The sequence below is a fragment of the Phodopus roborovskii genome, unplaced genomic scaffold (assembly GCF_943737965.1).
Source record: "Phodopus roborovskii unplaced genomic scaffold, PHOROB, whole genome shotgun sequence".
NCBI classification, from domain to species: Eukaryota; Metazoa; Chordata; class Mammalia; order Rodentia; family Cricetidae; genus Phodopus; species Phodopus roborovskii.
The window spans coordinates 22,259,021-22,274,237 of NW_026126541.1; the positions used below are offsets into that span (position 1 = coordinate 22,259,021).

The following is a 15,217-nucleotide window of genomic DNA, read 5'->3' on the forward strand; positions in this document are numbered from 1 at the left end:
AACAAGAAGAAACTGCCCTTGCAGCAGAACTACCCATGAACACTTAAGTCTTAAAGAGTATTTTGAAGTTAAAGACATGATGCTTATAGCAGGGTACTTGCGGAAAATATACATAGTACAACATTCTTTCATCTGTGCTGTTTTGCTTTCATTATCTGAGATCACTATGATCTGATATTACACAGAAAAGCTCCAGAAATAAACATGCTTCTGAGGAGTATGATGAAACCCTGTCTTTTGCACTGGGATGTGAACCACATCTTTGTTCAGAGTACACAGGCTGCAAATGCTGCATACTCATTAGTAACTTTGTTTGTTATCATTTGATTAACTGAATGTACCAGTGCTTGTGTTCAAGAAATGCTTATTTTACTTAATAGTTCTAAAGTGCAGGGGTAGTTTTTCTGGTCATTATGATAAGCCAAAGAGAAGCTGTAAAAGTACTTTTTTAATTGAAGAGTTTCGACTTACTATGGACAGAAAAGATACTGTATACTAAAATCTTACTAAAAGCTACTGGTACAGTCGATAATCTTACTGTGTGTAAAGTATAAATTAAACTATCACAGGTATAGTTATGTAAAAAAAAACTATGTATGTATGTATGTGCGTATGGTTCAGCACTATCTGTGATTTTAAGCAGTGACTGGGGAGCTGGAAGATATCCTCCTTAGATAATGGGCTACAAATGTATTAGATTTTCACAACTAGAAAATTTTTCATGACAGTTAAGCTTCTCCATACTACTTTAATGCTGCTATGGTTTTAATTTTATGATTAATATTTTTATTAGTCTAGAACTTTAGTTTCTTTTAACTTGAATTAAAAAAAAAAAGTGATGGGGTTGGAGAGATAGCTCAGCAGTTAAGAACACTGGCTGCTCATCCAAAGAACCCAGGTTCAATTCCCAGCACCCACATGGCAGTTCACAACTATTTATAACTCCAACATCTGACACTTTCAACACATACATGCAGGCAAAACCATCAATGCACATAAAATAAATAAATAAACAAAAGAAAGGTAAGTGGCAAATACATTATCTACCAGACAGCTTCCTTTTCTCATCTCTTTCTGACTAAGGAACATTGTGACATTTAAAACAGTTTCTTTTGGAATTTCTATTTTTAAGAAAGTTAGCCATTGACCTTGCTTCTGTATTTCACCACCCATCTCTGGTAGCTCCTGGACTTCACTACTCACATTACTGTATCTCAGTTCCACAGTCTCTCACTCCATGCCCTTCCTCCACTTGATTTTTAAGATAAGAGTTTTGCTAGTGTGGCTCTGTCTAGTCTTAAACTGGTGGTCCTCCTACCTTAGCCTCCTGGATACTGGGATTCTAGGGGTGTAATGTCATGCCTAGTTTGTTAATGGAAGTAACTCTAAGGTACTTAATTCAAACTTGTGGGAATCCACAAATGATCAATTTCATTTATAGATATAACCAAGTTACATATAGCATGCAAGAACATGGAGATTTGTTTTCTAGATAGGTTCTTAAACTACTAGTACTACATTTTTTTTGGATGAAGTTTCCTATTTTTCTACACTATTTAGATTTTTTTCCTTTATGTATAGATGGGCAACTGAAATTAGTTCAGCATGGTAACAAATGCCTAATTCAACATTTGAGAGGCAGAGGTAGGACTACCGCCCATATGAGGCCAATCAGGGCTATAGAAAGCTACTAAACTTACAAAAACCAAAACAACTAAAACATCAACCAGACAACAAACAACAGAAGAGTATGTTAAAAAACAATGCCATCACTTGAATCACAGATTATGCTTGGTTTTTGGTTATTTTATTTTAAAAGCTTAAGTCTGAAACATTACCAATGCTGTTTCGTGTGTTTGAGGATGTTTGAAATTCACCATTTCCAGAGAAAGATGTTTTTTGATCCTTGTCACATCAGCTTCCCGTGCAGCCTGCAGCAATGAGTGGCCTTTGAATTCATCTAAATGAAGAAGCATTTGCATCTACATGAAAATTATCATAGTAATGAGGCTTGACTCACACAATACTAGTATTTTCTTTCTTTTTGAATTATTTTCAAAATAATCTCCAAAATAGCCAGGTCAAGGCTCCATTTGTTGTATTAACAACAAATACAACGGCATTCTAGGTCCCATTAGTCATGGCTCATTCATTCAACCCATAATCTGTTGATAATTTACAAAGGGTGACCATAACCCTATGGTAGTATTACAGCAGTAGAAGACCGTCTTCTTCATGCCTATCAGGCTTACCAACTGCTCCTCAGGATGAACAAAATTAAAGAAAGCGTTTCCTCAAAGTTCCTCTTTTACTTATTACATTTGTGAAATCAGTCATCATCATTTTACCGTTCTAGAACAATGTGAGTTTAGTTCATGCTGTTCATTTATATGTAGGAATACTATATCTGAATCAAGTGCTTATTTCTTACTGTATTTTTTTTAGCTACACAGAAAACCACAGAATTTGGCCCAGGCAGTAAAGAACATTATATGTCACAACCCAGGGACTGTATTTACAAGATAACAAACACCTTTTTGTAAAATTAACTACAAAGTCCCAAAGATATGAGTAAAATCCAAAGGCTTTAATTTATAGTTCTTAATTAAAAAACTAGCCCAAATATATTTTTACACAGGATTTAAATTATTAACTATGCAAAACAGGAACAGATAACCACCAATAAGGAAAATACTTTATTATTTAACCCCCCCCATAAAGACCATGTATCTTCACTAAGTATCACATTTTTTTTTTTTTTTTCCTTTTCAAGACAGGGCCTCACTATGTAGCCCTGGCTGGCATGAACCTGGCTGCCTTTGAACTAAGAAGCTCTACCTACATCTGCTTCCTAAGGGCTGGGATTAAAGGTATGTGCCATCACACCCATCTTAAATATCATTTTTATACTCACATGATAATCTTTCCTTCAATTGAGGTGTGGGAGCCAAGTCTATAGCACTTTTATTGTGACAATTCAACAGTGTTGGATCTGCCCCATAACTCAGGAGGAGAGAGCACACTTCAACCCTATTTTTAGAAGCTGCCTCATGAAGAGGAGTAAACTGCCACAAGTCCATTGCATTTACACAGGCACCATGCTGGGAAAGAAAAGGTGTACAGTTAATGTTCAATTCTTAAGAGAATCTACATTAAGTCTGTGTAGTTTAACAACATGAAAGTTGGAAAAAAAAAAAAAAAAGACTTTTGCAAGAATCTCCCTTTCATTTTGCAGGTATAATTTACATACAGGGAAGCACAACTTTAATGAATGTAGCTTAGTAAATTGACAGATTATGGAAGCAAGATTCATATTCTTTTGGTTTTTCGATACAGGGTTTCTCTGGGTAGCCCTGGCTGTCCTGAAACTCACTCTGTAGACCAGGCTGGCCTCAAACTCAGAGATCTATCTGCCTGTCTCTGCCTCCCGAGTGCTGGCATTAAAGGTATGTACCACCAATACCACAGAATGTTTTCTATGCTTCTTTCATTGGTAATTTTTGCCCCCTTCTATTAGTACCATATTTATGTGTCCCTGGATTTCATAAAAATGAAGCAAGTAGATTGTCTGTTTAGCTCTTTCACATGTTAATTTTCCTGAGACTCAAGCTGTATCACCAGTTTGGATTGCTGAGGAGCTTTCATTACATTGTGATTTACCTAGGCTGTCACTGGACAACTGGACTGTTTCTAGGAGAGGGAATGAGAAGAATAAGGCAACAGGGAGGAAGAGGAGCTTGACATAACAAGATTCTTAAATGTGGTTTGACTCTCTATAGACACTCCAATTCCATTAGCCAACAATACACATTATACTCATGAAACTTTAAAAGCTCTTATTTTGGGAGGAGGCATTTTTTTTGTTGTTTTTTTTTTAAGATTTTAATTATGTGCATCTGCATGTATCTGTGTGCCAGTATATGCATCAATGCAAGGCCTGTGGAAGCCAGACGAGGCAGTCAGATCTCCTGAAACTGGAGTTAACAGGCTGTTGGAGGTATACAATGTGGGTGCTAGGATCCAACTCTGGTTCTCTGATTGCTTTTAACCCCAAGCACTTCTCTAGCCTCCAAACTCTTTTTTGTTTTTCTTTTTCTCTTTTTTGAGACAGAGCTTCTCTGTATTGCTTTGGAGTCTGTCCTGGAACTCCCTCTGTAGACCAGACTAGCTGCAAACTCAAGAGATCCATCTGCCTCCTGAGTATCGGGATAAAAGGTATGTGTCACCAACATCCAGCCTTTCTAATGTTTTTAACAGTCAAAACTTTATTGTATAAATATTTTTATAAGTATTCAATGAGATTAGCCAGACTCAAAAGCCACACGGTCTCAATGAATGGATACAGCTAGAGTACTCATCCTGAAGTTATGGAGCTTTACAATGGATTTTACTTTCACTTTCAATTATATTTTTACACACTTAACCACTCCCTCCACATACATAAAGAAATCTAAATGAAAGGGTTAAAACCAGAAAACAAATTAGCTTTATATCCTCTAATTGTTTATCAAGCCAACATTAAAACCTGGATCACAATAAAGTTACAGACAGAACCTTCAGGCAGCCTAATATATTAGAGTTTCTGACATTCCCTCTCAAGCGGAGAGTAACAGTCAACTCTTGGCACAGCAATTTACTTACGAATCTGTCAGAATTTCCCCTCAGACCAGACTACGTGCTTCCTTGCGCTTAGAGGCTATAAAGATGAAAAGTTGAGAAAATACCTTGCTATTCTTTTTTTTAAAAAATTACTTATTTGTGGTACTTTAATACAGAGTCTCACTATGTATACCTGGCTGGCTTGAACTCACTATGCAGACCAGGCTGGCCTCAAACTCAAAGACGATCCACCTGCCCCTGGGATTAAAGGCAAGTGCCAACCTTGGCATTTTAAAAAAATTTTTTAAAAGTACAGTTATTGTCAAATTAAACTATTGTGTGTATAAACATGCAAGTGCCACAGTACACATACAGAGGTTAGAAGACAACTTGAAGGACTGGTTTCCTCCTACCATGTGGACCCCAGGCTTGGCAGCAAGAGGCCTTATCTACTAAAACATCTTGCTAGCCCTCCTTGCTATTTTTGTGTTTGCTGGTGCCATACTTTATTATTTAACTCAGGGATATCACTTGGTACCTCTATTCTTGGGTATAGTGAGTGTTCTGGTGATGGAATGCAGTCACTGAATGTCTTCAGTTAGCCAGATTTTTTTAGTAAGGACTAACCTGGTATTTGTGCAGGACCTCTTATCTTATTCTAGTAAGTCCCTGTTCCCTTACCTCAAATATCAAATAACACTTTTGTATGACTTCTCTAGCGCTACTTTTTATTTATATTTAATAGTGCATGAAGGCAGTCAAATGCTAGCCTATTAATAATCTACATATTATAATTATTCCCACTTTCTACCAAGCACCCAGAACAAAGAATAAGCCAGAAAACACTGTGCATTTGAAATCATTTTACATAATTAGAGAAAATAATAAGGCACAAAAGAACTAACCTTGACCAGAAGTTCAGTCACCTCATAATGACCGTAAGAACAGGCATTGTGTAATGGTACCAGGTCACTGTGGGAAAGTAAGGGAGAAAGCCCATTATTACAGAATCCCTAGAGCAATCTTCAAACTATAATTCTGGAGTCTCTTTCAAAGCCATAGTCCTTTTCTCCCTATCACTACTACTGGTTACTAGTTTGGGCTTACATTGTTACAAACTCTGTTTTTCTGAAATAACCTCTAAACCAATTTTTTCTCTAAGCTCTAGTCTTGCTTTGAAGAGATGATTTAAACTTTCTAATTTTTCCATTATGCAGCTTTGGCTGTCCTGGAACTCACTATGTAGACCAGGTTGGTCTTGAACTCACAGACACCCACCCACCTGCAGTCTTTAGAGACTGCCCTGGCACTTGCTCAGTAGACCAGGCTGGCTTTGAACTCGCAGAGATCCACCTGCCTGTCTCCCAAGTGCTGGGATTAAAGGTGTGCACTGACCCCCCTCCACCCCAGCCTGAAACATCTTAATTCAGTAAGGCAAGTGCTATAGCCCTCAGTAAACTGAAGCCAAATTCTTTTGTAGTGTAATGGAAGAACTCCTACATCGTGGAACCTTAAAATTCTGGCTTCTACCTTTAAGCTGCTCCCTCTCCTTGGGGATCAGCATCATTAACTGGTACAAGCACTGCCAGAGCAGCTTCTGGTGACACAGCTCTTCCCCTACCTGAATACCAATTTTACTGCTAATCACTAAATACTTCTGCTTCAATTTCCATATTCTCATAAAACCAAGAGTTCTAAAAGCACAATGTTTTCTGCCAAACCATTTCCGTCCTATATTTCAGTATTTGTGCTGCGGGTCTAACTCACATAGTTCCAAGACACAAAAGTTTTCATTTCCTTTCTCTCTTGCTTCACATTCAGATCTTCACTATCTCTCCTTTTCCACTGCAGTACATGTCTATGCCTTCCTTTTCATTTCCCCTGCAACTACTGTCAGATCTTAGCTGCACAGAAGCTTCACAGAGCTCACCTTAGATACTGCTCTTCCTACTTCTAGTCTCCCTCTTCCCCAATTAATCCAACATGTATTATCCCACAATGCACCACTTCCTTAAGCTCCTCTGAGGATAAAATAACAACAGCTCTTTATTTCAGATCACAAAATGCTTAAGACTGCAAAACAAAATTAAGTTCATGCTAATACACCAAAACTTTCTTTTTTAATCCAGTTTCTCCAAGTCTGGTATTTGTCCCAGGAGAATCATCATCATCTACTTTATCCAAGATAGTTTGGTGTGTGTGTGTGTTACTGGTGACTGAACCGAGGCCTTTGTGCATGCTAAAACAAGAATCCTACCATTGAGCGACACTGCTTTCTTCATTAGGGTTAGGGGTATGGTGGTATGAATATCATACTAAATTGCCCCAGGCTGATCTCAACTTGTGATCTTTCTCCTTCATCTTCCCAAGGAGCTGGGATTATAAAACTGTGTCAAAGTTGGCTTGATTACTACTTAAATGTACTACCTACATTTTCCTATAGAATTATGTTCCCTAAACTCTTGCTTTCTATTTATCTACTCATTTATTTTTGAGTCTAGGTTCCATATAGCCTAGGCTATCCCTGAACTGTTATGTAGCTAAAGACGCCCTTGAACTTTTGAGACTTCTGACTATATCCTTCTATGTTATAGGATTATGGCATGTGGTATTACACCCTGCCCTGAACTTTGCTTTAAGTCTTGAAGTGAATACTGACTTGAAGATATGGGTAGAGCATACATCTCCTAAAAGATTTTCTAATAACTCCATCCATCAATTTCTACTTTCACTCAAATTTATGAAGCATCTTTCATGAGCTTTGAATTGTTTTGTATGAGTGGTAGGTAGGCTTAATGCTTTATAATTCCTATGGTGCTCAGAACAGCCTGCAACTTACAAAAGCTCAATAAATACAAACAATGAAAGAGGACATGCTTTCAGTGTTACAAGGACGGAACAAGAAGACCTCCCTTTTGTTCAAAGCTTACCCTTTATCTTTAGCATGGACATCAGCTCCATGTTGCAGTAACAGTTGTACAATCTTTACTCTGTTGTATCCTGCTGCCAAATGCAATGGAGTTGACTGAAACAATAACCAAATAAACTAATGAAATTCACATAATGGCTGCATAACATGTCTGAAACATCAAAAACTTCATTGCTAATAATTTGATTTTATAAAATTAACATATATAGAAAGCAAAGCATAAAAGTTTAAAGTTCACTATTGCATACAGAGATAATGTTCATTACCAGTGTGTTTTATTAAGCTTAAGAATTTTAATTACTATTTAAAAAAAAAACCCCACTAGAACTCTCTTTAAATGTTTTAATTTATAAATATACACTTACACCACCAGATGACCAAAAAAAAAAAAAATCACAAAAGCAAGTACCTTTCTGCCATCACTTGCATGGCAGTTGACATTCAACGGTGTAAGCAGAGCCATCATTTTTTCCTCATTGCCACTCCTAGAAACACACACATAAAAAAAAAAAATGTATCAGTAGCTTATACTACGTATTATGATCATTAAAACAAAGTTTTTTCTTAAAGCATATTTATGGCAATTAAAAAAAAAAAAAAAACTTGGTCTGACATTCTGTAGCACAGATTGTCCTGGAACTCTATACAGCTCAAACTACCCTGATCTCATAGTAGGCTTATTGACTCTGCCTCCCACGGATGGAGAGTATAGTGCAGGCCATTACCACATTTGGGAATTGGGGGTGAACAACCAGAGATTCACAGTGAAATCTTTTCTTTTTAAATATCTTATCTTTATTTATTTTTTTAATGTGTTTGTGTGTGTGCATGTACATATACATACACACTTGTGTGTGCTGCCCAGAGGTCAGAGGCACCATTTGGCCCTGGAGCTGAAGTTAAGAGTAGTTTTAAGCCTTTTGATGTGGGTACCAGGAACTGAACCTGGGTCCTTTGCAAGAGCATCAAATCACTCTTCTGAGTCATCTCCCCATCCCCTCATAGAGATCTACCTGCCTTTGCCTCCAGAATGCTGGGATTAAAGGTGTGCACCACCATGCCAAGCAAGAATTTCTTTTTTAAAGATTTATTTTTAGCTGAGCAGTGGTGGTACACACCTTTGATCCCAGCACTCAGGAGGCAGAGGCAGGTGGATCTCTGTGAGTTGGAGGCCAGCCTGGTCAGCCAGGGCTGCACAGAGAAACTATGTGGAGCCCAAGGAGGTCAGGAGTGGGTATAGGAACCTCTGGAACTAGAGTTTCAGATAGTTGTGAGCTGTCTTGTGGGTGCTGGGACCTGGACCTGACCTGAGACCTCTGAAAAACTATCAAGTGTTCCTGATCACTAAGCCATCTCTCCATCCCCTCACTATGAAGTTTCCATGGCACACATACATAAGAGTAGTACATACCTGGCACTTTCCAATAGTTCATCTTTCTTATAGTCACCTGTGAATTGGGGTGTAAAGGGAAAGATGAGAAATTTTCAAAACAATTCAGTGATTTTATGCACAAAGATTTAAAGTAGATCAACCTAGAAATAAACTCCTAAGGATAGATAAGAGCCCAGTAAACATGGCTGAAAGGACAGCACAGTGGTTAAAAATGGTTACTGCTCTTGTAGAGGACTCAAATTTGGTCCCAAGCACCTGGTATATGGCAGCTCACAACCAACTATAATAGCTCACAACCATCTATAACTATAGTTATACCAGGTTCTGACACCTGTTCTAATCTCCTTAGGCACTGCACACATACACACACACACACACACACACACACACAATTAAATAAATATTTATAAAACGAATCCAATAAATAATGGCAGTTACTTAAATGGATAGCATACTGGGTAAGGGCAAAAAAACACATGAAGTAGATATAACTCAAATTAAGGCCTCTACCTTAAACTAGAGCTCTCATGCCAACAGAGTCCAAAGAAATGAACTGTAGTTAAAACAACCATACTCATGGTATGAAATGTGTCCCATATCGTAATTCGAAATTATCTAAAAGAAAATTGTGCTTTTTGAAAGGATTCCTTAAAAAGAAAAATCATTACACTAAAAATATAATAGTATATAAAGGAGTACATTTGTCATCTGAAAAGTTTGGGGATATTTTAAAAATATACTGAATACCTGAAGCAACACATGTATCACATCCTGTTGTCAATACAATGATAAATTTAAATTCAAATTTGAAAGGAAAAAAAGCTTTATTTTTAGAGAAGAACCAAATTAAACTGCTGATAGACAGCAAAATAGTAAGTGAACTACGCTACTCACAAATTCTACTTGAGGTCATTAGCTGCACGAATCAATGCATCTACCTAACCCATTAAGTATTTTTATTCTTCCTGGAATACACAATGTGCACAGACGTACCAGTCAGAACAGCTTTGGCGGATGGGTCTGCTAAATCCAACGCTGTCCTTCCATCTGTATTTCGGATGGTTGGCTCAGCTCCATGCTGTAAAAGCACTGCAAAAATAGCAACACTACCTTTCACAATGGTGATCATGGCAATCTGAGTTAATGAATCAGTTTCTTAATAGTTCTGGTATAGTGACCAGTCAGATGTCTCAGTGGGTAAAGGCCCTTGCTGTGCAAATTTTACAACATTGAGTTCAAACCCTAGAATCCATCTAAAGGTGAAAAGAGAGAAACAAGTCCACAGAGTTCTCTCACTTCTACACATGTCCTGGTATACATGGCCTCCACATCGCATAGACACATACAATAATAGTGACAATAATACATTTAAAGTAAAAGTCCCAGTACAGAATTCTCAAAATTATTTAATTGCTTTTTGTATACCAATAATAAATGTTTAAATTTAAGAAAATGTAACATATTCAATTATTTAAACACAAAGAGCATGTTATGTTTTCTCAATTCAATGTAAAGTTTTTCTTGGCTATTTTTATGGCTAGTGACAAGTGATGAAGGTCAATAAGAAGTATGCAGGGGTAAAAGGGAAAAATGGTTTGAAAGCTTTTCTTGTTGCAAAGGAGCACTGTCTATGTTAGAAAGACTCTTCTATCATGAAATGTCTAAAGCTGTACCAAGACCAGGCAGAGAGACATAGGACTTAAAACCTATGTGAATACAAGCATGAATTTGTGTGTACTTGCATACACAGAAGCAAATAATAAACTTTTTTTGAAGACTGGAAAGGTCAAGACTGATCTGGGTAAGTTACGGAACAGTGCCTATATAGTTAGAACAAGACCCTCAAACTACAACCAGAGTTCTTCATAAGTCCCTTTCTGTTTTCCTAACATTTCTCCAGTACAAGGATGCCAAAAAGTTGAGCCTTGAGACCTGATTCTGGTTAGCCAGTCCAGATTTTTGTTACTGGGATAAAACCCTGACCAAAAGACACTTGGGGAACGGTTTATTTGGCTTACAGGTCACACTCTATCATCAAGAAAAGCTGAGGCAGGAACCTAAGGGCAGTAAGTCAAGCAAGGGCAATGGAGGAACACTGTTGACCCAGCTCAGGCTCACCTGCCTGGGAAGGCACCGCCCACAGTGGGCTGAGCCTGCCTACATCAACTAAGAACTAAGAATATGCCCACAGGTCAACCTAATGGAGGAAATGCTCAACTGGGGTTCAGTCTTGCCAGGTGACTCTACTTGGTGTCTAGGTGATGAAACCTAACCAGCACACTAACTTATCATTAGCCACTATCCTCTCATGAACTCAATGTTCATTTCTACCATGTTTTTATTTGGTTCTTTTGCTTTGTTTGATTTTTAGAGATAGGGTTTCTCTGTGTATCTCTGGCCACCCTGGAACTTGCTCTGTTGACCAGGCTGGCACTGAACTCAGAGATCCACCTGCCTCTGCCTCTTGAGTGAGTGCTGGGGACTAAAAGCCACCATGCCTGGCTGCCTTTTATTTGGTTCTTCATTCATCTTATCTCTCAAGAAATAAGTTTCTAGAGAATGATTTTTTTTTCTATTTCCCAAAGAACTTTAAGATTTTAAGAAAAGGCATTCAATAAAGAATAGTTAGATTGAGGGCTGAAGAAAAAAAAAAAAAAGATTAAATCATGAATGACAGTAACAAATTAGATTCAGAATAGTTACAATTTCTAGAAAACTCTGAAAAAGAAATACAGGCTTACCAATGCAAACATCTATTTTTCCTTTAATTGCAGCTTCATGGAGAGGAGTATAATTCCAATTATCTCGAGCATTTGGGTCTGCACCATGTTGCAAAAGGAGATTGACTACTTCAGCATGACCAAAAGAACATGCATTATGAAGAGGAATAAGACCCCCATCATCACGTGCTTGCACATTTGCACCGTTCTGAAGCAGATACTCAACTACATCCTTCCGCCCAAAACCTAGAAAGAAAACAAAATGCCCACTTTTAAATTTACCAAGGAAAACAATAAGCCATGCTAAAATGTTTTAGGATCCAAAATAACAAGATGAACAATTCAAGAACTGTTGAAAAGATAACCTGAAATACATACAGTTAATCTTAATGTTTAAGCCAAGGTCTCTCCCTCTCCTAAACAGCCCACAACACCTTAGTGGGAGAGTGCCTTAGTTGCTGCTGCTACTAACTTCAGAGATGATCCCAAGGGGGGGGGGGGGAGGAGGAGCAAAACTCAAACCCCAAATGATTCCAATAACATTTCCAATTATAAATACCAAGTTCTGCATATTTAGTGTGCACATATTTTCAGACACTCCATGTATGTAACCTAAGTATGTAAATCAGTACCTAATAAAGAAGTGGAGGCTTAAACTCTTACAGAATCCCTTTCTGCTCCAGTGGGGGATCATAAGACAACAACAAAATAAGACCAGCTTACAGCTTGTTGATGAGAGAGGTGAAATGTATGTCTTTATTTTGCTATTTGCACAACACAAACAACTTCTAGGTCCTCCTTTTTATAGGTGCCAGTCTGCTCAAGCACCCCACACCAAGTGAAACAAGAAGTCTGATGTCTTAGTTAGCTTTTTGTTTGTTTGCTTGAGACAGGGTTTCTCTGTGTAGCTTTGGAGCCTGTCCTGGAACTTGCTTTGAGGACCAGGCTAGTTAGCATAGCACTTCTTTGCCTTAAGAGACACCACGACCATGGCAACTCTTATAAAGGAAAGCATTTAATTGAGATGTCGGCTTACAATTTCAGAGGTTTAGTTCATTATCATCATGGGGGAGAGCATGGCAGTGTGCAAGCAGACATGGTGCTGGCTATTTTTTGACTTGCAGGCAATAGGAGGGACCTGAGTGAGACACTGGGTGGTATCCTGAGTATATATGAGACCTCAAAGTCCACCTCCACCAAGACCATACTTCCTAATAGTACTACTCCCTAAGAGATTACATTCAAACTATCACATCTGGTAACAATTATTCTAACTAACAATAATTTAGTACCAATGAAAAACTATCTCCTATCATTCTCATACTATTAATACTCAATACCATTAAAATTAATTGTGAAATGAAACAATTTGGAGCATGCATTAAAGTGGGTGTCTCCCTGAGACAGGGAGAAAAACCTCAACTACTCAGTCTTCTGAAATTTTTCCATAACATTCTTAGAATCATTAAGTCTGAATGTAATGCTTTTAAGATGTAGATCAAAAGAGTGGCATGGTCTTTCTAGATAGAAAGGAAACTGGCTGCAAATGAAGGACAAACAGTGCTGAGAAGTCAGCTGGGTTTTGGGGGGTGAAACAAGTTTTTCAGTATCTTTTGGCAAGAAAAATGAGTATCATGTGTGTACACACTCATGAATATACACATGTGCCATGCATGGAGGTCACTTTATCACTCCCTTCCTTATTTCCCTGAGGCAGGGCTTGTCCCTGACCCTGGAGCTGAGCTAGTGACTAGCAAGCCTCCTCTGCTCCCCCACAGCACTGAGATTATCAAAGCCTGCTTGCTTTTCTTTTTAAAAAGGAGTCCTTGTGTTGGTACAGTACTGAGTTTCTCCCTAGCCTGCCCCCACCCCTTTGGTTTCTAGAGTCCAGAATACTTGTGAATTTACTTTGTAACCAAGTATGCCTTAAACTTTTGATCCTCTTGCTTTTCCCAAGTGTACCACTATGCTCTGTTTGTGTGTTGCTGGGAATTAAACCCAGAGCTTCCTGAATGCTAGGTAAACACGCTATCAACTAAGCCAGTCTCAGCCTTTCCTTTGTTGCTTGATTCTCTCTCAACAAGGATACAACTTGAGGAAAACACACTGCAGTGCAAGAAGAAACCATGTATCTGTTTTTAGAGATAAAAGAACAAAGGCTTAATGACAGCCAGGATACATAATCAGAGGGCAGTTTGGAAAGACCTACGTGACTCCCCAGGCAGTGTTCTGACTCTGTCCTACAGACTTGTTCAGGCAGCAGATTTCAATGAAATCTTATTTATGACTGTAATAAATTTATGCTATGGTTACTGTCAAATAGCCATGCTGGCACATAGCTGACACTCAGAATAGCCTTCTTCTCTTTCACAAAGACTCAAAAGAAAATATTCTTGTATATTTGAGACACCTGAGGAAGTTTGAACAGTACTATAGCACATCAACAGCCCTTAAGTTTTGTTTAGGAAGATCACTTTGGTGGTATGTAGATAAATGGAAGGACTACAGAGACAGGAGATAGCTAAGTCAAGATTTGACAGGGTCACTGTTCCAATCCATGTGGCATGCGCTGAGTGCCCTTAGTAAGGCAGGGTTAGTTGTTAAACCAGATTGCATTCATATACTGAGACTTGCTTTTCTTTGGTTCCTATTCCCAGCCTCCCACATATTCCTTTATGATTATTGCTTTCTGCACACATTTCCACTCATATTACCACCAATGTTTTTAAAGATGTTATTTGCATATTACCCCTTTGTCTTTTTATTTAAAATCTAGTGATAGCCTTCTATTTGTAAACAATTTCTTTATTGTAATATCAATCTTTTACTAGTTCCATCCTATCTAGACAGTTGGATGATTTATATGACACTATAAACAACTAAAGAGAGAAAGAAAATGATAGACTCCAGTAGATAATACGGTGAACAGATTCTCAAATGAGATATACAGAATAAAACAGAATTTGTGAAAGTGCTGGCTAGCTTTTTGTCAACTTGACATAAGCTAAAATCACCCAAAAAGAAGAACTTCAATTGAGAAATTGCCTCCATAGCCGGGAGGCGGTGGTGTTGCATGCCTTTAATCTTAGCACTCAGTAGGCAGAGGCAAGTGAACCTCTGTGAGTTCAAGGCCAGCCTGGTCTACAGAGCGAGTTCCAGGAAAGGCTCCAAAACTACAGAGAAACCCTGTCTCAAACAAACAAACCAAAAAACCAACCAACCAACCCACCCACCCACCTCTCCATAAGATCTAGCTGTAGGCACCAGTAGGGCATTTTCTATATAACTGATGAGGGAGGACCCATCCCATTGTATGTAGTGTCACACCCTTGAGCTCCAGAGCTTTAACAAAGCAAGCACACTTCTTGGCCAATGCATCAGTCTCTCCCTCCAGGTTCTTGTCCTGTTCAAATTTCTTCTGCCCTGACTTCCTTCAGCGATGAACTGTGATGTAGAAGAGTTAACTAAAGAAACCCTTTCCCTCCCAAGTTGCTTTTGGTCATGTTTTTTGTTTGTATTTTAGAGACAGGGTTTTTCTGTGTAACAGGTCATGGTGTTTTATCGAGTAATAAAAAC

The 15,217-nt window shown here is 38.3% G+C and overlaps 1 protein-coding gene across 1 annotated transcript in view; it reads right to left on the minus strand.

Annotated features, from left to right (window-relative positions):
• Tnks2 (tankyrase 2) overlaps positions 1-15,217 on the minus strand; it is a 55,827-nt gene that overhangs the window by 32,638 nt on the left and 7,972 nt on the right. Inside the window, exons 2-9 of the mRNA XM_051199574.1 lie at positions 11,663-11,887; positions 9,915-10,010; positions 8,940-8,976; positions 7,938-8,013; positions 7,530-7,624; positions 5,505-5,571; positions 2,915-3,101; positions 1,839-1,960 (exon numbers count right to left, since the gene is read on the minus strand). Coding sequence (XP_051055531.1) covers positions 1,839-1,960; positions 2,915-3,101; positions 5,505-5,571; positions 7,530-7,624; positions 7,938-8,013; positions 8,940-8,976; positions 9,915-10,010; positions 11,663-11,887 — 905 coding nt within the window. The remainder of the gene's footprint in view (positions 1-1,838; positions 1,961-2,914; positions 3,102-5,504; positions 5,572-7,529; positions 7,625-7,937; positions 8,014-8,939; positions 8,977-9,914; positions 10,011-11,662; positions 11,888-15,217) is intronic.